General features: G+C 41.0%; 1 protein-coding gene across 3 annotated transcripts in view; it reads left to right on the top strand.

The window, feature by feature from the left end:
* Window positions 1-2,560, top strand: part of Smc5 (structural maintenance of chromosomes 5) — a 72,825-nt gene extending 70,265 nt beyond the window's left edge. For all 3 annotated transcript variants that reach the window (XM_028893962.2, XM_028893953.2, XM_037205304.1), the window contains one exon: window positions 474-2,560. In XM_028893962.2, the coding sequence (XP_028749795.1) occupies window positions 474-617 (144 nt within the window). In that variant the 3' untranslated portion in view covers window positions 618-2,560. The remainder of the gene's footprint in view (window positions 1-473) is intronic.
* Window positions 2,561-26,540: the final 23,980 nt, after the last annotated feature.

Genomic DNA, 26,540 nt, shown 5'->3' with positions numbered 1-26,540 from the left:
AATGTACTCAAAGATGTGTTCATTATTAACCATACTTTTTCTTTTTTCAACTAAATATTCATAAATATCTCATTGGAAAGCCCACCTAAATGTGCATTCTTTTTGTACTTAATCATCTTCTTTATGTGAGCTAGACAGATCTGCCCCTATTCTATTTCAAACTCCTTGGCTTAGAAACCAAACCTCCCTCACACATTTCATACTACCAGTCTGTCACAGTGCTTAGCCATAGACATTGTTGGAGAAGTATTTTGTATGGAAGTGAAAGTGATGTGGTCCTTGTTGATTGGTGAATACAGAGGATTCCCAGGCAACTGGAATATTGTAGGTCAGTTATTAGGCCAGTTATGCTTATTCAGGAAGCTGTCATAGTCTGGCAAGTTGATATATTTGAACATATATATGTAAGGCTGGAAAACTGTCTTTCTCAGTATATAATTTAATTATGTGGCAATTTGTTTCAATCCTTACAGCTTCTACAGAATCTTCCTTATTCTGAAAAAATGACAGTATTGTTTGTCTACAACGGCCCACATATGTTGGAACCAAACCGATGGAACTTAAAGGCTTTTCAAAGGCGGCGGCGAAGGATTACCTTCACTCAGCCTTCTCAGTGAAAGAAAAGGGAGGGGACTTCAGAGGTTTTTCTTTTAACTGTTTATACATGTGGCTCAAGTGAATAAAAGTTAGCAGATTTATTGAAAGAGAAAGATTGGTTATTTTTGGAAATCTGCATTTAAAAACAAATAGGTTTGAAATGGAGACCACAGTGACTCTGGAACATTTTCTAGTGAAAATTAAGTCTTCGGTTTGGTTGAACTTGGCTCCTTAGTCCTCTGTGAGCACTGGATTGTATGTAAAGATGTATACTGTCCACAGGTCTGGTGGCTCACATCTAATCCAGCATTTGGGAAGTGGAGGCAGGAAGATCATGAGTGTGAGGCAAATCTGGACTGCAAAGTAAGAGCCAATCCATGTAGGCTGTAGAGTGGGATCGTGTGTCATAAAAAAGCGATTTCCTGTTGTAAATCACAGGTATGATAGAATAGGGATTTCATTTACAAAGCATTTACTAAGTGTGGCAGCTCTGAGTACTGATTACAAGAGAACTTTGACTTTCAGAGCTTAAAGGCAACTCAGAAATCCCACTTTTCTTCCAGTGTTATATTTCATTTTTAAAAGGTAATATGAGAACGTCTACTTATGGACAGTAGTTTGTGGCAGATCTGTTCATTTCTTTGTGTTAAAGGTTACCTTATTTTCATAGAAAACATGTTTATGGGCCTTTAAAAGTTTTAGGCAACTTGATACTATAATTTTACTGGTATTTCAAAGAATTGGGAAAACATACACATGGGGCTTCAAAATGGCAGCAGGATTTTGAGAGGTCCCAAGGTAAAGATGACACAGAATATGGCCCAAACATTGGCGGAATGAAATCAGCTGACAAGGACTCAAAGAACAGCACTATAAAGTACAAGTATCGTGCTGGGGTTTCTTGTTCAGTTTTGGGTTTTCGTTTTGTTTTGTTTTTAATTTGAAGTCAAATGTATTTTACATCTTAAATTTCTAAAGGCGTTTTTATAATTACTTTTAGTAAGCTTTTTCTTAAGATTTCATATACGAGTTTTTACAATTTGTATTTGAAATTTCTCACTGCTATGTAAAGAGTGATGGCAAAGTATTGATTTGTTTAAAATCATAATGTTTTTAGAATTTGTAGGTACTTCTTTACAGTATTGATCAGACCCAGTATTTTAGAAAAATCTCATCTAAATTCTTTTCTTCTAGCCTGAAAAAAGTTAAGTCAGAAACCATTTATTTTTCTTTTGAGTGTGCTAATTAACAGTGCCAAACAAATTCTGTTCTTTTAAAAATGTAAATCTTTCAAGAAGATAGAAATGTCTTTGAACAGTAGACTGGACCATATCTCTGCTGGTACTGACAAAGTTATTTTTGACTTGCTAGCCTGAATAAACTAAAGTTCAGGTTTGTTTAGTTTTGTAATAGCCAGTGAGGTTTACATTCTTAGTAGGTTCACAGTAATGGAACATGAGCCTGTGTCGTCTCCCTTGGACATTTTCTCTTTTAAAAAGTTGTATTTCTTTATAAAACTTGTAAGAGAGTCCTCCCCTCTTAAACTAAGTCTCATACATGCAGTACAAAGATATTTTTAATAACATTTTTACTAGCATGAACAAGTCAAAAAAATTTAAAAACTTGGTGACATATTAGTGAAGAATATTACTAAACGTTTGTGTTGTTGCTTGGTTTTTTGACATAATATCTTCACTAATATGTGTTTGATGTAGTTTGGTTTTATCATATCAGTGTAAAAACTGGATTGAAGGTTAAAAACTGAAAAAAAAAGGTTGAAGGTTAAACATACTTAAAATTCACATCAGCAATTGCATTTCAGTTTACATATGCCAAAAAATATTCCATATCATGTTTATAAGCATTCAGTGAGCAAAATTAATGTTCTGTTTTATATTGAACTTTGGGCTGGGAAGGATAAATTGTGTATCATTTATCATATTAAAAATAGTCAAACATGTCATATTTTCTGCAACTGTTGATTTTTTTAAATTACATTCAAATTGTAAAAATTCCAAGTAAAAGCTTGATTTGATAAATAAAATATTTAAAACCCGAAGGTTACAGATATTTTGGATGACTAAATCTTTACATTGATTGTCAAAGGACAGTCTGTGTTAGAAGGTCTCTCATTTAAAAAGAGGGAGAGGGCTGGTGTTTGGTTTTGTTGTAAGATTTATTTTATGTGAATGGTGATTTTTGTCTACATGTATGTCTGTACACCACATGAGTGCCTGGTTCTTGGTAAGGCCAGAAGAGGGCATCAGATCTCCTGAGGGTGGAGTAGAGGACAGTTGTGAGCTTCTCTGTGGGTGTTGGGAATAGAAACTGGATCCTCTGGGAGTGGCCAGTGCTCTTAACCATGATCCACCTCTCCATCCTCAAAGAGAGATTTCTTGCTGCTTTCCAATAACCTTAGACATAAGCCTGTGGCCTATGAGGGGCATCTTTTCATTCTGGTGCCTGTAAATGTAAGTGATTAAAACTATGTTATAAATACTACTTTGTTGGTAATAAATGCGTATTTTCCCATTTTTTGCTATAGGTTATTTAAGATGAGAGTTTTTTAATACTTTAAATTTTCTTAAAAGTCATTTTGTTTTCAGGATTACAAAAAAAAATTTCAGTGTCTGTTTGAGTGTCTGCCATTTATAATGCAGTGTTTAATAGTCTATTTGTGTTCCAAAAGATAAAAATTTAGTCTTTTGTCCATTTGAGGTGGGATTAGAATCTAATAGCAGTAACACAGGGAAAGCTTGAAAGCATCCAAAGAAGCCAAGCTAGAAGGCAAGTAGAACTGTTTATGTAGAAATAGTAACTTCCACTCATGTCCAGGCTGTTCATGTAGATCTCATCCATTTCTCCATCATTACCCTAATAGTCGTGCCAGAAACCCCATCCAAGTACTAAGGAATCTGGATGCAGACATCCATGGCTAGGTCCCAGGTGGAGCGCTGGGAGTCTAATTAGCGAGAAAGAGGAGGGTTTATATGAGCGAGAATTGTTGAAACCAAGGTTGGATAAAGCACAGGGACAAATAGCCAAACGAATGGAAAAACATGAACTATGAACCAAAAGCTGAGGGGCCCGCAACTGGATCAGGCCCTCTGAATAGGTGAGACAGTTGATTGGCTTGATCTGTTTGGGAGGCATCTAGGCAGTGGTACCAGGTCCTGGGCTGGCTGCATGATATAGCTGTTTGAAACCTGGGACTTATACAGGGACGCTTGGCTCAGTCTGGGAGGAGGGGACTGGACCTGCCTGGACTGAGTCTATCAGGTCGATCTCAGTCCTCGGGGGTAGCCTTGATCTGGAGGTGGTGGGAAAGTGGGGTGGGCTGGGGGGAAGGGGAGGGGGGCAGGAAGGGGGAGAACAAGGAAATCTGTGGCTGTTATGTAGAACTGAATAGTATTGTAAAATAAAATAAATTAAAAAAAAGAAATAGTAATTTCTGAAAACATGTACAATCACCAATTGCACCTTACTATTTCTTACATTGAACTATTACTCAATGCAGCCTTTTAAAATGTATCTTGAATCAGATTTTTTACCACTTGCTTTCAGCGATTTCTGCACTAGCAAGATGAGGACATACCTAATTCACAGTTTTGAGATGACAGTTAGGTCTGTGAGGGAACCTAGTATCATTGTTGGTGCTGTGTAAATCTTTACTTCTGCTGTGTATGAAGTACTGTGTCTGACCTGAAGACAAGATTTTCATAGAGGTTTTTCTATATTCTTGATTGTGTTAGTTGTTCACAGGATGCAGACAGTGATGGACTTTGCATAACAGATAAAGTATTTCATATACCATATTACTTTCATGAAATCTGAATGTGAATTAGATGACTGAATCTACTTATAGTGCTTTGTCTTATTACTTCATAGCCAGCCATATATTTTAGGAAGGCACATTACTGATAGAATGTGTATATTTTTATATACTTGGGAGATTTGACTGTTGACAATTTGAGCATTTTATCTCCAGTGAAAAAACAATTGAAGGTGTGAAATTTTGTTTTTATTTTTTCATTTTTCTCTTCTTCCTTTATTGTGGCAAATGTACATAATATAAATTTTTATCATTTTAAAGTATACAGTTCAGTGGCATGAAATACATCACAATGCTGTGCAATCACCATCCCTGTGCATTACCCATTCACTATAATCCTAACATGACACATTGTATCTATTCGGACTGACTTTCCATTTCTGCTTTACCCCAGCCCATGGAAAACTCTTCTCATTTGTTTGATTTTTAATGTAACGTTCAGAGTAACTGGTTTCATTGTGATATTTTCATACATATGTCACTCTACATGTTCCTATTCACCCCCATCCCTTATTTCAGTGTGTATGTGTGCCTGTGTACATATGTGCAGAGGCCAGAGGTTACCTCAGTTGCAGTCTTCCACATACCCTTCAGCATGTTTTTTGAGAGGTTATCTCTCAGATCTGGTAAACTCCAGCTTCTCTGATTCAAAGAGGAGAATAAGTGTTTGGATTACAATCAGCACTCTCTGCCACCATCCCGAAGAAATAACCTCACCCTATGGCTTACTGAGAGTATCCTCAGATAAAAGAAGACTTGGTAGATATCCCTTTTTGCTCTTAGAAATTAGTTATCTCAGTCTTTAAGATTACTTATTTATTTATGGTTTGTTCGGTTCTCTTAGTTTGTTTTAGGGGAGGAAGTTGTCTTTTCTAGTGGAGTATGAAAGTTCTCAGAAGAAAACGAATGTGTTGGTTGCTACCTCTCCAGAGCCTAGAAGAATGCTTCCTATGTAGTAAGCACTCAGTACCGAAGCCTGAATAGATGTTCTCTCTAGCAAGGTGTGGTGATGCATGCCTTTTGGATCATTCTTCAAGGACTGAACATTGCCATAAATCTGAGACCATCCAGAGCTACATAGTGAGTTCTCATCCAGCCATAGTTCTGTAGCAAGACCACATCTCAAAAGAATAATGCTCTCTCAGTACTGGAGATTTTTAACGTGGGCCAGTTAATTCTTACATGTACAGTGAGCAGTGCTTTGTACTCTATAGTCTAAGGAATAAAAACTTTTGTACGCCTGTGGTTCCATTCTTACACCATCTAGCATATGCTGTAAAGCCTATTATGTAATCTATCATAAACTGTAAACTCCTAGAACAGAGAGGGCCTGAGGGCTATTGGGGATCTGTAAGACTTCATAAAGTTACAGAGTTGAGGTTCTTTTAGTGAGCCTTTGGGAAAGAAGAAATAGAACATGTAGAAAGGTAGACAGTGTGTTAATAGGAAGTTGAAAAGTGTTGATATGGTTAACAATAGACATCAAACTGATCAAAGACTTTAATGAAAAATAGGAATAGACAGTCTTAATACATAACCTTTTTTTTTTTTTTTTTGAGACAGAGTTTCTCTGTCTAACCTTAACTGTCCTGAAACTTGCTGTATAGACCAGGCTGGCCTTGAACTCACAGAGATTTGCCTGCCTCTGCCTCCCAAGTGTTTGGATTAAATGTGTGTGCCACCACCACCTGCCTTTAATACATACCTTGAATATCTCATTTCTCAGTGAAAACCCATTTCTCAAATTCATCACATTTATTATGAGCCATTATTTTAATGAAAAACAAAAAACAAAGCACATACACTTTGACCTTTGTCCTAATAATGATGCTAATCAATGAATGGTAGCACTTGTGACAGCTGCTGTTATAGTCTTCGCTTTGTGATTGGAGCACTTAGGTATGAACTATCAGTAGAGCTGACTGACTATACTTGTAGTTTACCCTAGCATATAATTTCTGCTTATGCTACAGTATTTAAAGAGAATAGCAAATATAACAATGGCTAAAGGCACTAGTAAAAATCATTTAAGAAGGTGAAGTATATATTGTCTCAAAAAACTATATATATATATATATATATATATATATACACATATATAAAAATATATATTTACTTTATGTATAGGTGTGTATGTGCTTGAGTTAATATATGTGCACCACATGTACGCAGTAGCCTGTAGAAGTTATCAGTGAATCCTCTAGAACTGGAATTACAGAAGGTTGTATGCCTCCATGTATGTGCTGAGAACTGAACCCAGGTCTTCTGCAAAAGCAGTAAATGCTCTTAATCCAGGAGCCATCTCTCCAGCCTTGTATCCTGCATAACTATTGAGCCCCAGTAACCTACTTCATTTTTTGCTTTGGATGGGTGGGAGTTGAGATGCCCTCATACAGCCCAGGCTGACCTCAAACTTTAGTATGTAGTAGCCAAGGCAGCCTTGAATTTCTAATCTTCCTTTATCTCCCAAATACTGGGAGATTGAATTCAGGAAGATTCATTTGACTGATGATTTGGATGGTGAGCAGAGTATGTGAGAAAAGCAATGGAAACAGGAGAAATAATACTAAAACCGAGATGCTTGCTGTATCAAGAATAGAAGTGATGGGGAAAGTATAGGAGTTATTTGTATATAAAATAGTCAGCTTTGGTCTATCATTTGCTTAATGATTAATTGGTCTTTGAACATCTCATTTAATTTTCATAGAGGTTCTGAAGTGTGTGTTCTTTTCAACGAGAAAGAAGCCTTAGAAAGATCATACTGACTTTTTCCAAGTTTAAACTGTGGTACATGTTGGTATTGAGACTCAGAGACAGGTGGCATCCTGGAAAGAGTACAAGGAATGACAGCTCAGGAGGGTGGCAAGCTCACAGTGAAAAATACACAGACATTGTCGGTGACTGTGTTACGATACCTGTGTGTTGTGAGCAGCTTAGCAATGTGTTTAAGTGAGAATCCCCTTTCACTTAGCAAACCCACTTAGAGGAATTCATACTTACTGTGTATATTCTCTCACATGTATTTCTAGACATGTGAAGATACCAAATTTTGTATTATTTCAAACAGCTATAGATGGAGAACTGATTAATTATGATGCATACAATAACTTAAGAGAGTGTAATTCTTAAAAAGAGGATGCTCTTGATTGCCTGATGTGGTCAGATCTCCACATGGTAAAATAAAAAGAGCAAAGTGCAGATCTGTATGTTTGGTTTTATTTTTCACACACATAGAGCACGGTTTTGTGTCTCTAAGGAAACGACAGAAGTTGTCTCTGGGAGAAGTAAGCAGGTAAATGAAGAACAGGGAGGGAAACAGGGAAAAAACAGGAGGATTTGGGGGTTTGTTTGTTTTAATGTGTGTGTTTTGCCTCCATGTGTGTATGTGTAACATGTGCATGCCTGGTGCCTGTGTAGGTCAGAAGAGGCTATTCGATCCCCTGAAACTGGAGTAACAGGTGGTTGTTGTTCACTGCCACGTGGGTGCTGGGAACCAGGTCCTCTGTAAGAGCAATGTGCTGCTCGTACCCACTGAGTCATTTCCCAGCCCATGGTCTCATTGTGTTGCACAGACTAGGCTCTCTAACCTCAATTTTTTTTTTTCTTTAGAAAAGAGCATGAGTTTTGGAGTCAGGGTTGATTCTTTTATTTAACTATTTGTGTGGCCATTGGCTAGGACCTTTGCTTACATAAGCATACCTCTATCACTAAGCTACATACACTCTTGTAGTTTAAGTCTAGAATATACTTCAGAGGCCCATGTATGAAAGGTGTGGTTCCCTAACCCATAACCCTCTTGGAAAAGGTTGAAATTCCCTCCTAGGAGGTGGGGCTAGTGGGAGGAAGTTAGGTCACTGAAGCATACCACTTATAAACATATTAAGACTCTTAGACTCTCTCTTAATGCTTATCCATGTCCTTAAACACTTTTTTCTCCCATGGAATACTGCCCTGCATATGCTTAAAAGCAACACACCAGCCAGCCATGAACTGAAACCTCTAAAACTGAGCCAAGATAAGTAAGCCTTCCCCTGTAAACTGGTTTGGCTTAGATATCTGCTGCTGTGGTGGAGAGGCAAGGAAACCTCCAACCTGATTTTGTTGTTGTTTCGGGTAACTACATTACAGATAGAACATACAGAGTGATGCATGCCTGCAAACCCAACACTAGGAAGGCTGAAGAAAGAGGATCTAAATTACATAGCAATACTTTGTATCCAAAAGAAATGGAGGGGGAAAAAAATCCATCCCATAAAACCAACACTTTATGACACGTGAAACTTGGTAATTCTGTCTGGTCTTTTTAAAAGGCTCTTTTGGCTATAGAGCATTTTAAACTTATTACAAAATTAATAATCCCTTATAAAGTACATGTACATGGAAGTAGAGAGGAAGTACCGATATATGTACATATTCTTCAGTAAGTACACCATCATTCCCTGTTCAAATATGGTAAACCTCTCTATGACAAATACATCCTTCCTGGATAATCTACCCCACTCTGAGGGAGAAAGGAAACAGCATTTCCTAGTTTAAATGCCAGAGCACTCACTGTGCTAAAACAGTATAGGCTATCTTGCATATGCAGTTCCCTAGTAGCATTTCTTTATTGCTAGATACATTATTATGTGACAGTGCATCATCCATTGATTTCAAGTGACTGTCAAAGATTCTTCCTATGCTTCATTGATTATGAGGACAAATGCAGGGTTTACCCAGAATATACAGAAAAATATGAGCCACAATTCATTTTCTGGTCATGTTAAGTTTATCATTGAAAATTTTATAGCATAAATGTAAAACCAAGTATTTTCTCACAGTGCCTTCACATAAGCTTTAAGCCATAATCACTTTTGTCCACAGCCCTGCCTTTCCATGTATTTCCAGGAAAAGATAAGACAGTCCCTGTTTACACAAGAAGTACCTGTCTCGTTAACATGATTAAAGACCAGCCTAAAATGTCATGATGTAGCTAGTAGCTACATCAGTTAGAGGCAAAACTGAGCACCAGTGGGTGGGACCCATTGCATTATGGCATAAAAGGCTCAGAAGCAACTGGAGGAGGTGCCAGACCACCCCTGGAGGATTGTTGATGGCAGAGCTTGTGAAGAGGGGTAGGAGTTGAATCATGGGACCTAGAGCAAGGTCTCTGCTTGTAAAGCTGTCCAGATTGACCTAGACCATTCATAACCCAAAATATTAACAGGAGAGAGAGAGAGAGAAGAGAGCATTTGAAAATGTTTAAGTGTACTAAATATGTACAGAATTTTTTTTTTTATCATTCCCTAAGTAATGCAGTATAACAACTTTGGACATTGTGTTTGCATTGTATGAGCTCTTTTAGGTAAGGTAAAGGTGATTTAAAGTATATGGGTGGAAGTGCAGTGGTTACAGGCAAATGTTACACTATTTCATGTAAGAGATTTGAGTGGCTCCTATTTTTATTATCTATGGGGGACTTCTACAGAGATACTGAGGAATAAATGTATTTAACTTTGGGTTTTTTGTTGTTGTTGTTTTTGTTTTTTTTTTAGAGGTAGATGTGGTGGTTAACATTGTCAACTTGTCAGTACCTAGACTCACCTAGAAGACAAATTTCTGGGTCCACCTGTGAGAGGTTATCTAGATTGAGTTACTTGAGGTGGGAAGACATTAATTATAGATAGCACCCTCCCATAAGATGGAGTCTTTGTTTTGTTGGTTTTGGTTTTTGAGGCAGAGCACTTCTATTTGTAGTCCTGGCTGTACTGCCCTGGAGCTTACTATGTAGACCAGGCTGGTCTCTAACTCAAAGAGATCCATCCTCCTGCCTCTGCCTCCTGAGTAGTGGGATTAAAGGCATGACCACCATGCCCAGCTTGTAGTTGTAAACTAAAGGAAGAAAGTACCAAGCATTCTTTTTCCCCATTGAAGATGCAGTGTGACCAGCTGCCTCCTGCCCTTGTTACCATGCCTTCTCCACCATAAAGTGTATACCCATGAGCTGGAAGTCACGTAAACTCTTCATTAGATTGCTTTTGTCAGGAAATGTTATCACAGCCATGAGAAGAGTAACTAATTCAGGAGGACAGGTTTATATTTGGCTCTTAGTTTAGGAGGAATATAGTCCCATATTTTCCCATGGTGGGAAAGGCATGGTGCACCATCCATGATAGGAAGATATTACAGTACAACTTGTTACAGCTCATCACATCGTGAAGCAAAGAAAGCCTGGGCTGTAAGCAAAGCTGGCTATAACTCTGAAGACCTGCCATCTGGCAATCACTTCCTGTAGCAAGGCCCTCCCCTCTCCCCCTCCCCAACACACACAAACACATTTCTACAACCTCCCAGAATAGCTCTACCAGCTGGTTACCAAAGTGTTCAAACATATGAGCCTGTGTAGGACATTTCACATCAAACCATAAAGCCCTAGTCCTGCTCCCAAAGGCAAATTCACTCAGTACAACTTTAAACGCCCCAACACTGCTCTAAAGCCCACAGTCTCTTCTGAGACTCAAGGAAACCTCTTAACTGTGAGCCCTCATAAAGTAAAAGTAAATTTATGTACTACTGATATATAATAGCACAAAGTAAACTTTTTTTAAGTTAAGCTTACCTTGTGACCTGTATAATGTGGTCAGTTTTAGGGAAGGCCCCATACACCGCTGAGAAGAATTTGTATTCCCTCTGTTGGGTGGGAGGCTCTGTAGAGACCTATTAAAAGTACAATTGGGAGCCGAGTGCTAGTGGTCCTGCCTTTAATCCCAGCACTCGGGAGGCAAAGGCAGTAAGAGCTCTGTGAGTTCAAGGCCAGCTTGGTCTACAAAGAAAGTTCTAGGACAGCCAGAACTCTGTTACACAAAGAAACCCTGTCTTTAAAAAAAAAAAAAATTAAAATGGAGAAAGGTTTGCTATTTCTGATTTTGTTGCTTTTCTGGTTGGTTGGTTGGTTGGTTGGTTGGTTGGTTGGTTGGTTGGTTAGTTGCTTGGTAGTTCTTTTCTCCCTCTCCTGGTAGTATTGGGTGTTTGTTGGTTTGCTGTTTGGGACATGATGGATTCCTTCCCTTGTCTCCATTAACATCTTTGACTTCATGGACTGCATTCTGTCCTGCATTCTTGTGTGTAAAAATATCCTCTCATATGTATCATTCTTTTAAGAACTACTGTGGGGGCTGGAGAGATGGCCCAGTGATCAAGAACATTTACTGCTTCTGTGGAGGACCCACATAGTGCAGTTCCCAGAGCCCACCTAGCAGTTGACAGTCACCTGTCACTCCAGTTCCAGGGCATCCAGAGCTGCCTTCTGACCTTCTCCAGTTCATGCATCTACATGGTGCTGCACATATATAGACTCAGCACACACAGAGAGACAGACAAAATTAATTAAAAAACTCTGCAGTGCTGGCGTAAGTTGCCTTAACTTCTGTTTATCTTGATATATTTTTATTTTTTCCATTTTAATAGATAATTTTACTAGGCATGGCAATCTTGGTTAACACTTTCAAAGCTTGAGCCATATTATTCCTTGTTTTTTTAGCTTTCAGGGTTGCTGACAACAGATATGATGTTATTCTATTGTCCCTGTCTTTGGATGTTAGTTGGTATTTCCCTTACAATTTTTGTTACTGTTTGTTTGCTTTGTATTTTTGACTTCTTGACTATATGTCACAGAGAAGTTCTTCTCTGATCTGGCCCTGTCTCTTTGGGGATCTAAATGTTTCCTGTGTTTGAATGTCTGTTCTTTTCTCTAGGTTTAGAAAATTCTTGGCTGTGATTTCAATGAAAAACTTGTCTAAACCATTGACTTTTAATTCAACTCTCCCTCCTACCCCATGAGTCTTAGGTTTGGTATCTTCAGTGTATCCTAGACTTTTTGGAAATTTGGTCATGTGCATTGAAAAATATATTTCCTAGCAGAATTTTTCCTCCATAATTTTGTTTTTCCTTCAAAGTGCTGAGTCTTTCATTCACTTTGAGAACCTTGACTGTGTCTTGAGTTGATTTCTTAAGTTCCTTTTCCATGTCTTGAGTTCAGATCCTTACCTGTTTGAATCCTCTACTTGGTCCTTGAACCTTTTTAAAAATGGGAGTCTACAATTTTTTCCCAGTGATTCAGCTAGCTCACCATCTCTGCGAGGCCACCAGTCTGTGGGCTGTTGGAATGATGGCTCCTATTTCCAGTGTTGAAGGGAAGTCCCAGAGGAACTCAAATAAGAGCAGAGGTTGACAGTTTGTCCTGCCTGCAGTGTTCTGGGACTGGAGCCTAGCAGAATCATCATCAAAGAGACCGGAGAGACTTCATCCAGCAACAGATGGAAGCAGATGCAGAGTCCCACAGCAAATATTAGGCAGAGTTCAGGGAGTCCCTCGGAGGATGGGGAGGAAGGATCAGAGGAACCAGAGGGATCAGAGACACCATGAGAACACAGCCCACAGAATCAACTGACTGTGACTCATGGAGCATCGCATGATCAGGGAGCCTATAGGGATCTGACCTAGGCCCTCTGCATATATATGTTAGGACTGAGTAACTTGGTCTTCTTGTGGGATTCCTAACAGAGGGAGTGGGGGCTGTATCTGATTCTTGCCTACTTGAGGGACCCTTTTTCTCCGACTGGTTTACCTCGTCCAGCCTCAATGTATGTGCCTGGTCTTATTGTAGTTGTTATGCCCTGTTTGGTTGATGTCCCTCCGAGGCCTGCTCTTGTATGATGGGAAGCTGAGGGGGTGGTGGATCTGGGAGAGGGGATGTAGGGGTTGGGAAAGGAGGGGAAACTGCAGTTGGGGTGTAATTTATAAGACAATTTAAAGAAAGAAAGAGAATGAAAGAAAGAGAGAGAGAAAGAAAGGAAGGAAGGAAGGAAGGAAGGAAGGAAGGAAGGAAGGAAGGAAGGAAGGAGAGAGAGAGAGAGGAGAGAGAGGGAGGGAGGGAGGGAGGAGGGAGGGAGGGAGGGAGGAAGGAAGGAAGGAAGGAAGAAAGAAAGAAAGAAAAAGAAAGAAAGAAAGAAAAAGAAAGAGAGAGAGAGAAAGAAAGAAAGAAAGAAAGAAAGAAAGAAAGAAAGAAAGAAAGAAAGAAAGAAAGAAAGAAAGGAAGAAAGAAAGGAAGAAAGAAAAAGAAAAGAATAGGAATCCTGGAGGCACCCTGCTACTGGCTTCCTCTCCATGGGTGGCTCAGCTTGCTTTCTTAGACAATTCAGTACCACCTGGCCACAGTGGACTGGGCCCTACCACATCAGTCATTAATCAAGAAAATGCCTCTACAGACCTGCCTATTGGCCATCTGAAGGAGATATATTCTCAGTTGTTGTTCCCTTTGCCTAGCTTGTGTCAAGTTAACAAAAAAAAAAAAAAAAAAAAAAAAAAAAAAACTAACCAACTGAGGGTGTGTGTGTGTCCTCTGGGTTGTAATTTTTCTCCCCGTTTATGCTGTTTTTGTTCGTTTTATGTGATTATTCCTGGTGGGCGCTCTTCACTTGAATTTATGTTTTATGTTCAGTGGTAAGGCTGACTGCAACAACAGTCGTGCCGGTTTGACAGAAGTCTTGGTGTCGGCTGCAAGGGAACTCTGCTCTCTCCTTGATCCAGGGAGGTTTCAAACAGGAGTGCTGGGCCCTGGGTGGGGAAAGTGGGTCAAGTGGGAGTGAGGGGAGCAGATGAGTTAGGGCTATGAAAAATAGTAGAGAAAATACCATAGATTCAGTTTGGAGAAAGTGACAGATATAATAGACTTTTCCAGCAAAATAAAACTTATAACTTAGCTTTTTATATCTTAAAATACAAAAATGAACCTACTAAGAAAAATTAACTTTAAAAATAGCAAAAAAATTAAACAAGATTGTGTGTATGTGTGTTTAAAGATAAAAATTCAAATGAGCAACACTACTGAAATTGATAGGTTCAACAGACTGAAATAGGTGTGTTCTCAGTCAGCATTTTCTTCCTGGTTGCAGGAGAGCCGGCTCCCTGGGTTTACTTCAGCTCTCTCTGTCTGGACACTGCAACAAGTTCCATCACGAGCCCACTGAGCTGACTTTTGCGCCTTCCCGCTGTGGCTGGGCAGAATCCCACTTCCACAATCCCCTCATCCTGTATGTCTTGGAGCCTGTCATTTCCATACAGATGCAATTCCCCAATCTTTTTTCTTTCTTCTTTTATAATTTAATTTAATTTTACATATCAGTCACAGATTCCCTTGTTCTCCCCCCTGCCCCCTCCCCCCCAGCCCACCCCTCATTCCCATCTCCTCCATGGCAAAGACTCCCCTGAGGATTGAGTTCAACTTGGTAGATTCAGTCCAGGCAGGTCCAGTCCCCTCCTCCCAGGCTGAGCCAAGTGTCCCTGTATAAGCCCCAGGTTCCAGACCGCCAGCACATGCACTGAGGACAGGTCCCAGTCCCACTGCCTGGATGCCTCCCAAACACATCAAGCTAATCAACTATCTCACTTATCCAGAGGGCCTGATCCAGTTGGGGGCTCCTCAGCTATTGGCTCATAGTTCATGTGTTTCCATTCGTTTGGCTATTTGTCCCTGTGCTTTATCCAGCCTTGGTTTCAACAATTCTCGCTCATACAAACCCTCCTCTTTCTCGCCAATTGGACTCCTGGAGCTCCACCTGGGGCAGGGCCATGGATCTCTGCATCCGGTTCCCTCAATCTGCTCACATACTTCCAATAATTCCAGAAGCTTTCCTGCTCCATGTGTGTGTGCAAGTTTCTCAACTTTAGGATCCCTTCCCCATTCTCAGGGTGTGTCAGGGGGTTGCAAATCCCTCTTCACTGAGTGCCAGCCAGCTGAGGCTCGCCTCTGCAGTGCTGAGACCTCACGCAGTCTGCTTGGTCCTGGGATAGTCAGACCTCTTCTCAGGAGATTCTGTTCCTCTCTGCTTTTCAGAGGGAGTGGGGGCACTGCTCAGGAGTGACAGGAAAGTTGTAGAGTTGCAATGCTGTTTCTCTGCTAGGCTGGTGGTAGAGTACCCAGCTTGTATGCTCTACCAACCTTACCTGCATGCTCTTGTCTGGGTCAAAGACAGCAGGGAGCTGGGATGGCGTGTTAGGTGGGTGTCTCTGCAAGGCTCTTCTGGTTTAGTTTTGATGCCCTCCCCACTCATTCTCTCTCAGCAGAGAACACTGTTTAATGCATACGGTGATTCCTGCTTCACATAATAGTTTGCTTTTGGTAGCTTTTATTCCTTTTCCCAGTGTATGTAAGATTTCCCTTTTTATTACATTTGATCTTTCTTAATGATGCATAGCTTATTTCTGCTATGTCACGTTTATGTTATTTCTAATATGGTCTTCATTTCTGTAATCTCTTTTCTCTGGCTTAAATTTTACCTGTGGTTGGGTGGGTGGTTGGGTGGTTGGCTTGGCTTTTTCCATCGTTATCATCTCCTATGTTTTCATTTTATTTTTTACTTTATCGTTAAGTAGTTTGTATTTGAAATGTTTCTGCAGTAATTTTTCTTTCAAAATACTCCTCTCTGCTGATACTTGATGTTTTCTTACCTGATGTGGGCTTTTTTTGGTCTTTTTTGTCTGTTTGTTTTGGTGGAGGGAGAGTTGTTTTCATTTGGGGTTGTTTTTTTTTCTTTTTTTAAAATACTTATTGACTTAAAATTTTTTTCTGTATATTTTGATCATATTATTTCCTTTCTCCCAACTCCACTCAGATCCCTCCTACCCACTCTACTTCATGTTCTTTCTCTCTCTCAAAATATAAAAACAAAACAAAAAACACATAACAAAACAAAAAGACACAAAACGCTGGAATTCTTTTTGTGCTGGCCAGCTGCTGAGCATGGTGCCTGCCTTAGAGTGCCACCCTGTTTGAAAAAAACTGACTAGAGGTGTGAATTTTAAATAGCTTCCGGGTTAGGAATGGAAAATGTGCCCACTTCCCTTCCCTGCTAGGATTTTGTCTGGCTTGAATTTGGGCAGGTCTTGTGAGTGCTGTCCCAGGCTCAGAAGTTTTCTACTACCTCTGGCTCATACAGTCTTTCTGATTCCTCTTCTTCTAGAAACCCGAGCCTTGAAGGGAGGGGTCTGAGAAAGACTTCAAGAGTCAGTACTCCAAAGTTTCTCTGCATTAATTCCCATGTACGGCAAGAAGAAGCTTCTCTGATGAGGGTTGAGGAATGCTTTGATCTATGGGTCTAGTGATGTGTTGTTAGGAGTGTTTTTGTTGTTATGTTCCTTAAGCAGAATAACCGTGGGTTTGTCCCTAAGCCTGCGACCTATCTAGTCTCATGTTCTTGGTCACTGTAGCAGTGTTGGGTGTGGATTTCATCTCATACAGCGGACCTAAAATCCAAATTAGATCGTGGTTGACCATCCCAGAACCCTTCTGCCATTATTGTACCTTTATGTCTTAGAGGCAGGCCTGTGTGGAGATCACAGGGTTTGTAGCTGGGTGAGATTGATGACCCCTTTCTTCCTCCAGGAGTGTGCAGAGTACCTTCCAGCACCGTGAACGCCAGTCTATATAAATGAAACCTCTAGTCAGGTACCAGCTTGATAGCTCCATATTTGATGACATAAGTGATGTGATGTCTTCAGCAATAACACCTTATTGTCAAGTTGTGGAGAGCAACCACAATAATCTGTGATGCTTTTTACTTTATAGTTTAGTGGTTGGGTATATTTTATCTGGAATGCTTTGTAATTTTTTTTTCTCTCAAAACACCTTTTTCTTTGGATACTTGATAGTTTCTTTCTTGGTCTGGGTTTTTTGGGAGAGTTGTGTTGTTTGTTTCTGTTTGCAGCTGTTTGTTGTATTTTTCATTTTATTCTCTTCCCCCGTGTTGCTTTGCTCCCATGTTCCCCCCCCCCCCGTGTGTGTGGTCCCCTTTATTTCTTGTCTGACTAGAGTGAGGTGGAGACTGCGCAGTACTTGCCCTGCACACTGACTTCCTGTCACCCCGTTTACCCAGGAATACTGGAAACAGTGCCGAGAACTTGGTGCCTAGAGCTGGGATGTTGTTTGTGCAGAGGTTCATCTGGTTTGCTGCAGGTTGCTTAGGGAGTTGGGGTTGTTGGTAAGCAGGGCCAACTGGTAGTTTCAGTTATTTGGATCCATTTCATCCATTTCACCAGCCACGTTCAGTGTAGCTGAAACCTGCTCTTCCCATGGCTCTGTCTTTTTTGTTATTGTTGTTTTCCGAGACAGGGTTTCTCTGTGTAGTTTGGATATCACCCTGTAGACCAGGCTGGCCTCAAACTCACAGAGATCCACCTGCCTCTGCCTCCCGAGTGCTGGGATTAAAGGCGTGTGCCACCCCCGCCTGCCTCCCATGGCTCTGTCTCTTTGACTACTAAGAGGGTTTAATAAGGTCCTTCTGCAATGACTTGAGTTCTGTGCCCTGAGCTGGTAGCAATAATAGCAAACACCATCAAGCATCATTTTCAGTTCCATCCAGAAGACATTGTACCTAACATACTCTTCTTATCTCTCTCTCTCTCTCTCTGTGAGGTCATAATTAGTTTCAGTGTCTTCAGGTTTGCTATATTTAATCACTTTATTTTAGTGAGTTTCAGGGAAAATGAACACAAGGAAGGTACCTTTCTGGAAGCCCCCTTGTATACAAAATGTATGTATCTTCATTTATTTGTTATTTATTGCAGTGTTGGGGAGTGAACTCAGAGCCTAAGCAAGTACCCTGTTACTGAGCTGTATTGCCAAGCTCCACTCTATTTTTATTTTATTTTTGAGATAGGGTCTCTTGTAACCCAGACTGGCTTTATGCTACTGTGTAGGTTGAGGATGACTTCAACTTTTGGTCCTTTATATCCACCTCCCACGTGCTGGGAATTACAGGTATGCACCACTGTGCCTGTTTTTTTTTTTTTTTTTTTTTTTTTTTTTTTTTTTTGGTTTGAGGAGTTGAACCCAGTGCTTCACGCATGCTAGGCAAGTGCTCTACCAACTGAGCTACATCCTCAGTCTGAGCTCTCCTTTTAAAAATGGTATATTTCAAGACCGTGTCTCACTTAAGTTACCCAGAATGACCTGAACACACTTAATGTCCTAGACGGGCCATGAGCTTGTGATTTGCCTACTTCAGCCTCCTTAGGAGTTGTAATTCCAGGTCTGTGCTACCTGGACTAGCTAGCTATTTTAAACACATTTGTAATCATTTCATGTAACTCATAACATTGCTTTTCAGTATTATATGTACAACATACTAATCTTTCTGACTTTGTCACTCGGATATGGATATCACGTGCCTTGAAGGACTGCTAAGGACTAAATAAGATTGTACCTCTGGACTACAATGACCACATGGGGTTGGTTTGTTTGTTAGTATCTCTTTACTTCTAACTCAAAACAGTACAGTGGCTTTCACTGGTCAACATCACTGATCTATAAGCAATGCATCTGAACTCAGTCTGACCACTGGGACCAGTTAAATATTTGCAAGGTCTTGTGCAAAGTAAAAATACAGAGCACCAGTTCAAAATTAGTAATTTCAGGGCCAATAGGATGGCTCCGCTGGTGGAGGCACCTGCCTTCCAGCCTGTGACCTAGGTTCAGTTCTCAGGAGCCACATGGCATCGTTGTTTTTTCTTCTGGCTTCCACTCTGTGACACACACACACACACACACACACACACACACACACACACACACACACAATTTTTAAAGCTTTCATAATTTCAAGATTGTAACACAAGAACAAGAAACCCAGCACAGGCCTATTGTGCATGGGTGCTGTGTGATACCAGGCCTGCATGCCCACAAGAGCACTGATCACCACTGCTCTGGAAGTGAAGAGAAATCTGGAGTAACCCAAAGGCAGAATGCCTTTTTTTGATACCAGTTCCTATCCTAGAATTGGCACAATTGTTTCAGTATAGAATAAGCCAAGATTTAAAAAAAAAAAAAACTTCTGAAAATCCCTTTACGGTTCTGAGTGGCTCACTTGTCGCCCTTCCAGAGGGAGCAGGACAGTTTCGGTGCTGACAACTCTTCCCTGCTGGGAGAGTAAAGGCTTGGCTCCCAAGTGTAAGCCAGGAGAGCAATGTGCTCAGCTTAGTGTGTTGATCACCATTGTGACTCCTACAGAGGGTTTAGTTCTCTTTGCTTTTGTCCTTTTTTGTGATTACATTTATTTTGTGTAAGACTAGATTCAGTTTGTACATCTACTTCTCAAATCTTTGGAACTCAGAGTGCCTACGTGGAGAGATTCCTCTTGTCCACCCGCTTGCCCCCAGCCTTGCGTACAGTCTCCAAATGGACAAAACCTCATAGAAAGCCAATTCATAGAAAAATATGCGGTACCATATTTGTCCGCTTAGTGTAAAGTAGACGGTCTAGGGAGTCATAGAAGCTGACATCACAAAGGGCAAGGAAGCCAGTGAGAGCATGAAGGCCTGCTGTCCCGGGCTGGAATTGCGATGCACGATTCCTTTTTCCTTCTGTGCTAGTCTTTCACAATCTGGTCCCAGTTCCCAGGGGGTGGCTTTTCAGGAGCTAGATGCTGAGGAATCTAAAGATAGAGCACTATAGCAAACTTGAGACATACAGAATATCAGAAATTTTCCCCACTGGGATTTGTATTGGCTGCTAGAAGCATAATAAATGTGTGTGTGGCCAATGAATAGCACATGAAAATGACAAACGGTCAATAAAAACATTGTAAAAAGAGGCACCGAGTCACTTTTTTTTTTTTAAAGACAGTGTTTCTTTGTGTAATAGCCTTGGCTGTCTTTATCTGTAAACCAGGCTGGCTTACAACCCAGAGATCCTTTTGCCTCTGCCTCCCGAGTGCTGGGATTAAAGGCGTGCGCCACCACCGCCCGGCAAGTGACTCTTAAGTGGAGCTATTTGTATAGATACATCCTTTCTATTTATTGTACATCTTGCCCCTTAAAAAAGTACCATAACTAACCAGGCGGTGGTGGCACACGCCTTTAATCCCAGCACTCAGGAGGCAGAGGCAGGCAGGCAGCTCTCTGTGGGTTCAAGGTCAGCCTGTTCTACAGACTGAGTTCTGGGACAGTCAAGGCTACAAAGAGAAAGGGGGGGGGGGAGGCGGTGGAGGGGAAACAATACCATAGACAAAAAAAACTACCTTCTAAAGTTCTGCCCATGTGCATGTAGAGTGCCTGTTTTCATGACTCTTGTTGGAAAGTTATTTTGCCAGATCAGTTCCACGTCTCTTCCTCACAGGTTTTAGTTATAAGAGTAATCTTCGTATTTACATATGCTTTTCCCAAGACCTTTCCCACAAAGTGCATAAGTTTCTAATACAGTATACATACAGCCATTCTTTTTCTGTCCACTGTTTTTGTTTACTTTTTATCTTTACATCAGACCATTGGTTTCATTCTTCTGTCTCCTGCCTGTTGGCTTCCATGTTTGTTTCTAAGATTCATTATTCTTCCTCTTTTCTCCCATATTACATCCATCAAGGAGTAACAAAGAAAAGGAAATTTTGTATAGAATAATCTGAAATTCTAGAGCCACAAAGACCTTTATTTGCTTGCTATTCTGGACCAGTGCCTATCCTGGACCAGTAATACTGGGTATGTGTTTCTACTTCCATAAAATGGATGATTCTGTAAAACTAGTGATATGTGCCTTATAGAGTTGTTGGAGGGATCAAATGAAATAATGCACAGTCCACAGAGAGCAGCTCCCTTCCCACCTTTTGGACCAAGTAGTCTCAAAATCTTGACGTCAATCTGTTAATACCAGCATTAGCTGAATTACCAGGCCTCATCCTCACCAAGGCGTGTATGTGTATATATGTGTGTGTGTGTGTGTGTGTGTGTGTGTGTGTGTGTGTGTGTAATGCATTGTGTGTGTATATGTAATTTAATGTATTGTGTGTGTATATGTAATTTAATGTGTGTGTATATGTAATTTAATGTATTGTGTGTGTGTATATGTAATCTAATCACAACAAATGTTATTCTTGACACTAGCCCTTCTTTGCAGAGGTAAAGAAGGCTTACAGAAACAGTTTCACTTACTCAGGATCACTGAGTGTGTGGCAGGAGCAACATTTGAACCTAGCTGCCGTGTGCTTGGACCCTAAGCCTAGAGGGTGGCCTTGACTTTCTATATGACCTTCATAGCCTTCTCTTCAATGTATCACATCTTCTCTTATTTTTATAAGATATGTTGATCACTCCAAATGTTTTTCTAAGCAAAATGTGCATGAATAAACGTTGGATGTTGAGATTCAAAGCCTGTTATGAACAAGCCATTTCCCGTGGTTCTCATTTTTGTTGTATTACTTTTGAGCCTACAGCCACATCCTAGCCCTCTAGCGACCTTATGTGTAAATACACTGACTTCTTACCATCTTTGAGATTGCTGGCATTTACTTACTTACATTTTTTCATTTTTTAAAACCTTATTCATCCCCATTAGCCTCTCTTTTCCTCTCCTCCTCCCTGTCATCCCTTACCTCAACTAGTCTACTTCCATGTCTGTCTCTTTTGAGTTTCCTTTTTTTTCTTTCTGTCTGTCTTTCTTTCTTCCTTTTCTTTCTCTCTTTCTTCTTTCCTTCCTTCCTTCCTTCCTTTCTCTCTCTCTCCCTCTCTCCCTCTCTTCCTCACTCTCTTTCTGTTACCCATTGGGTGGGGTTACTTACAGGAACAAGAGTAAAGAGTTATTTACACAGAGTCATGGACAAAATACCAACTAATGAAAACGGCTCTGCATCCCCGGCACCCACAGCTGCCTGTAGATCCTCAGGTAGAGATGGAACCTTGTGAGGCCTTCCACCCTCCAGAAATGTTGGTGCAGATAATCACGGCTGCCGACAGTTCAAGAGGGCAGTGGCCAAGCATGCCTAGGAGATGGTACTTCACAGCACCCCACCCCTTCCTCTGGCTCCTACCTCCTTTGAGCTCCGGCCTTCATAATGTTCCCCCGACTATGGAGGAGTCATTTATTCTCAGCCTTTTGACCAGTTAGGACTTTCTTCAAGATTGCCTGTCATCAAAAACCCATTCTGTCCTCTCTCTTATGCCTGTTTCACATTTGTTATGGCCTTGCTTGTGACTTGTCATCCAGAAGAACGTGGGCTGGAAACTTGGTGCCCAGTGTCATAGTATTAAAGGTGGAATGTGACCCTCAGAAGGGATGAATGCCCATATCTTGGGAGTCTCTGCTGTATCCTCTCGGGAATCTATTACATCTCCTGCTCTGTCTGTGCCCTCTTCTTTTCGCACCAGAAGCCAGGGCTGGCACTATCCATTTAGACTTCCCAAACTGAGCTCGACCGCATACACCCATCTCTCCCTTTCCCTTCTCTCCCTCCCTACTTTCCTTCTTTTCAGAATTTTTTGGAGCAAGTCTCGCACTGTAATCTAGGCTTGCCCCAACTCTGTGACAATCCTCCTGCCTCCGCCTCTCAAGTGCTCTAAGTGTAGGTGTGAGCCCCCACACCAGCATCCTTTGTAAAGTCCTCAGTTTCAGATGGATGAAGATGTTGTTCCTGGGAGGCATCTCTCTTCGGCGCTGCAGTCTGGTCTCGCTACTCTGAAAGAAGGCAGCAGCATTCAGGGTTTCCTCCAATCTCAGCATCATATTGAAATGAACTACTGGAAATGGTTTTGCATTAATGAAGCCTCCTTTTAGCTGTGGTGAGGAGTCTGAGTTTCTTTTCCTGTTGCTGTGATTAAAAACACTGCGGCAAAAGCAACTGAAAAGAGCCATTCCGGCTCCCAGTCCAGCAGTGATGGAGAAGTAAAGGCAGCAGGAACTTGAAGCAGCTGATCACGTTGGGACCACAGTCGGGAAACAGCAATGAATACACGCACGTTCAATTCACTTTCCATTTTATACAAACGAAGATCCCTGTCCCTGATTGGGACCCCAGGGAATGGTCTCGACTACCGTTAAGATGAGTCTCCCACATCAACTAGTGTAATCCAGACAGTCAGTCCCTTCAGGCTGCCCGGAGGCCCATCTCCCGTGATCCCAGATACTGTCACGCTGACAGTGAACACTACCGTACTAGGCTGTCTCCTTATCGTGGACCAGCATCCACAGTCACACTTCGTTTTTTGAGGATGGGATAGTATTTGGTTGCTGATGACTTTTATCTTCATTTCTTGCTCCAGTTTCCTTTGCTCCAGCAGAAGACTGAAACCTTGCAAGCACCTGACCACCCAAAGCCAGACTCAACCGATCCCTGCCCTCCTATCCATGTGAAACCATGTTGGTCTCTCAAGCCATTTGGACAAATTTAGGATGCCTGGCTCACTTCAGCCTGTTCATATCTTCTGGGCGTGTGTGTGTGTGTGTGTGTGTGTGTGTGTGTGTGTGTGTGTGTCTATCACATGACTTGCTTCACTCTCTGATATCACCTCTAAATTTCTTATAAGCCCAGGACATTGCCTAACCGTTTTTTTGTTGTTGTTGTTTTAGTATAGGCACAGTTTTCACTATCCCATCTTTTATTTGTACTTCTTTTAATATTACTTTTTTAGATTTTAAAATTTTTATTTGTGTGTGTGTGTGTGTTCACGTGCGCACGTGCATGTGGGTATGTGCACATGTGTGCAGGTTCCTTCAGAGGCCAGAGGCATTAGATCCCCTGGAGTTAAGGTAGTTGTGAGCCAACCAGCTAGGAACCAAACTTGGGGCCTCTGAAGAGCATTAATTACTCTTGACTGCTGAGCAATCTCCCCAGCCCCTTAATATTTTAATAGTCTCCTTCTTTATGATTTATGTTTTTTTGGTTTTGCTTGCCTCTTACTCTGGTTTGTCTAATATACTCTTTATTCATTTCAATAAGCTTCATAAGGAACACCACAGAGAAGCAGACAGATTGAGTGATAAATGGGTAATTCTGGTGATAGGTTTGCAGCTTTTCAGTAAGCTATGATTCTTTGGCCTTAACAAATGATGCTACTTAAAGGGAAGATTATAGTTACTGCATATAATTTTACATTATAACAGTAATATGTTTGTTAGCATGCAGGAAGTTCTGGATCCATCCCCAGCACTGCATAAAAGGCAGTTGTGCACACCTGTAATCCCAGTCCTTCGGAAGTAGAGATGGGCAGATGAGGAAGTTCAAGGGCATCCTTTACCATAGCAAGCTCTAGGTCAGACTGTCTCAAAAAACAAAAAAAGGCAATGTAGCATTTTTATGGCAGGCATGGTGCTAGTCATCTATAATCCTACCACCTTTGAGGCTAAGGCAGGATTGTTGTGATGGCCACTTAAGGCTACATAGCAACCCCTCCCCCAATCTCCACCAAAAAGAAAAAAAATAGTGTTATCAATTGGAAAGACAATATAACAAGTGGATAAAATAGTCATACACCACACTGAAGCTAAATGGAGAAGTTTCCTCTGACCTCAAATACCCCCTACACATACTTCCCAGAGAAAATCACATCAACACTTTATTAGGTAACCTTTCAGAAATTTGCAAAGCAAACATGAATAGATAAATAGAATAATTTAAGGCCCACAGACAGGCCCTTCCAGATGGTTCAGCAGATAGAGGCATTTACTACCACCCTTTACAACCTGAATTGAATCCAAAGAACCCACATGGTAGAGGAAAGACTGACTCCCAACATTGTCCTCTGACTCCCCACATGCATACTGTGGTACGAATTTCCCAAGCCCGTAAATAAACAAATGGGACAAAAATAATCCAACCTCATAAATAAATAAATGACAAAAACAAAACCCATGATCATCTTTTAAACTATACCTTTATCTATGTTATATATTTGCATGTTTGTTTAAACATAGACTATCCTAGTGTGTGGTCTGTACTTGTAATCAGTACTGGAGAGGCAGAAGGATCAAGAGTTCAAGATGCTGGTCGTGGTGCCCCACACCTTTAATCCCAGCACTCTGGAGGCAAAGGTATGGGCTCTCCCTCTTCCTCATGGCCACCAATCAGTGAGGACAAAGGGAGCAGAGGCAGCATGCAGGACGTTGTACAGCCTGTGAGTGTAACAGAAATAGCCTTCTAGGAGTCTGCTTCAGTGTGACAGCTTGACTTTATTTCAGAGTAAGGGGAAATATAGAGGATGGGGACAGCAGCTGGGGCATCACCTAATTTGCTTCTGGCAGCACGGTCCTACCATACAGCTGGAACACAGTACCTAATTATCATATGGACAGCAGAGGGGGAGCATTGGCAGGGAACTAGGTCAAAGGTCACACTTAAATCAGGCACCCAGACTCAGGGACAGCTTCCAAATAAGGTCAAAAAGAAAAGAGTTGAAGGTTATATTCTACTATATAGCAAGCTCAAGGCTGGTCTTGGATACATGAGTCCTTGGTCTCAAAAAAGCAGGAAGTATGTATATACTGTCAAATATATGTGTACATCTATGAATTGTGTGTATTAGTCCAATAGCATCTATATAGTACATATAAAAAACAATTACATATACTGTCATGTATGTACATATATTATAGTAGTATATATAGACTATATATAATAACAAAAAACTGTGTTATAGTAAGCTTTCTTGTCAGACTTTCTTTTGAGACTGCCAGCCCCCCAATAATGACATGGAGACTTATTATTAATTATGAAAGCTTGGCCTTTTGTTGTAGAATGTTGTTCTGTGCACTGTGAATATGTGTTGCTCTGATTGGTTGCTAAATAAAACACTGATTGGCCAGTAGCCAGACAGGAAGTATAGGTGGGGCAAGTAGACCAGAATTCTGGGAAGAGGAAGGCTGAGTCAGGAGTCGCCAGCCAGACACAGAGGAAGCAAGATGACAAGGCAGAAAAGGTACCAAGCCACGTGGCTAAACATAGATAAAAATTATGGACTAATTTAAGTGTGTAAGAGCTAGTCAGTAATAAGCCTGAGCTAATGGCTGAGCAGTTATAATTAATATAAGCCTCTGTATGTTTATTTGGGGGACGCAAGTGGGAAAGACTTGACCGCCAGCTGGGTGGAACACAGGAAAACTTCCAGCTAAAGCCTTTGGCTTAGGCTTTTCCCCAACTAGCTCTTATAACTTAAATTAGCCTGCTTCTATTAATCTATGTTCTGCCACATGACTTTTTACCTCTTTTTCATTCTGTACGTCTAACTTCCTCTGTGTCCCTCTGCATCTCCCTGCCTCTCTTCTTCCCAGAGTTCCTCTCTCTCCCTCAAAGTCCCACCTATTCTCTCCTGCCTAGCT

Source organism: Peromyscus leucopus, chromosome 1, assembly GCF_004664715.2.
Source record: "Peromyscus leucopus breed LL Stock chromosome 1, UCI_PerLeu_2.1, whole genome shotgun sequence".
Taxonomy (NCBI): Eukaryota; Metazoa; Chordata; class Mammalia; order Rodentia; family Cricetidae; genus Peromyscus; species Peromyscus leucopus.
The sequence above is the reverse complement of the archived record's forward strand: the minus strand, read 5'-3'. Positions and strand labels throughout refer to the sequence as shown.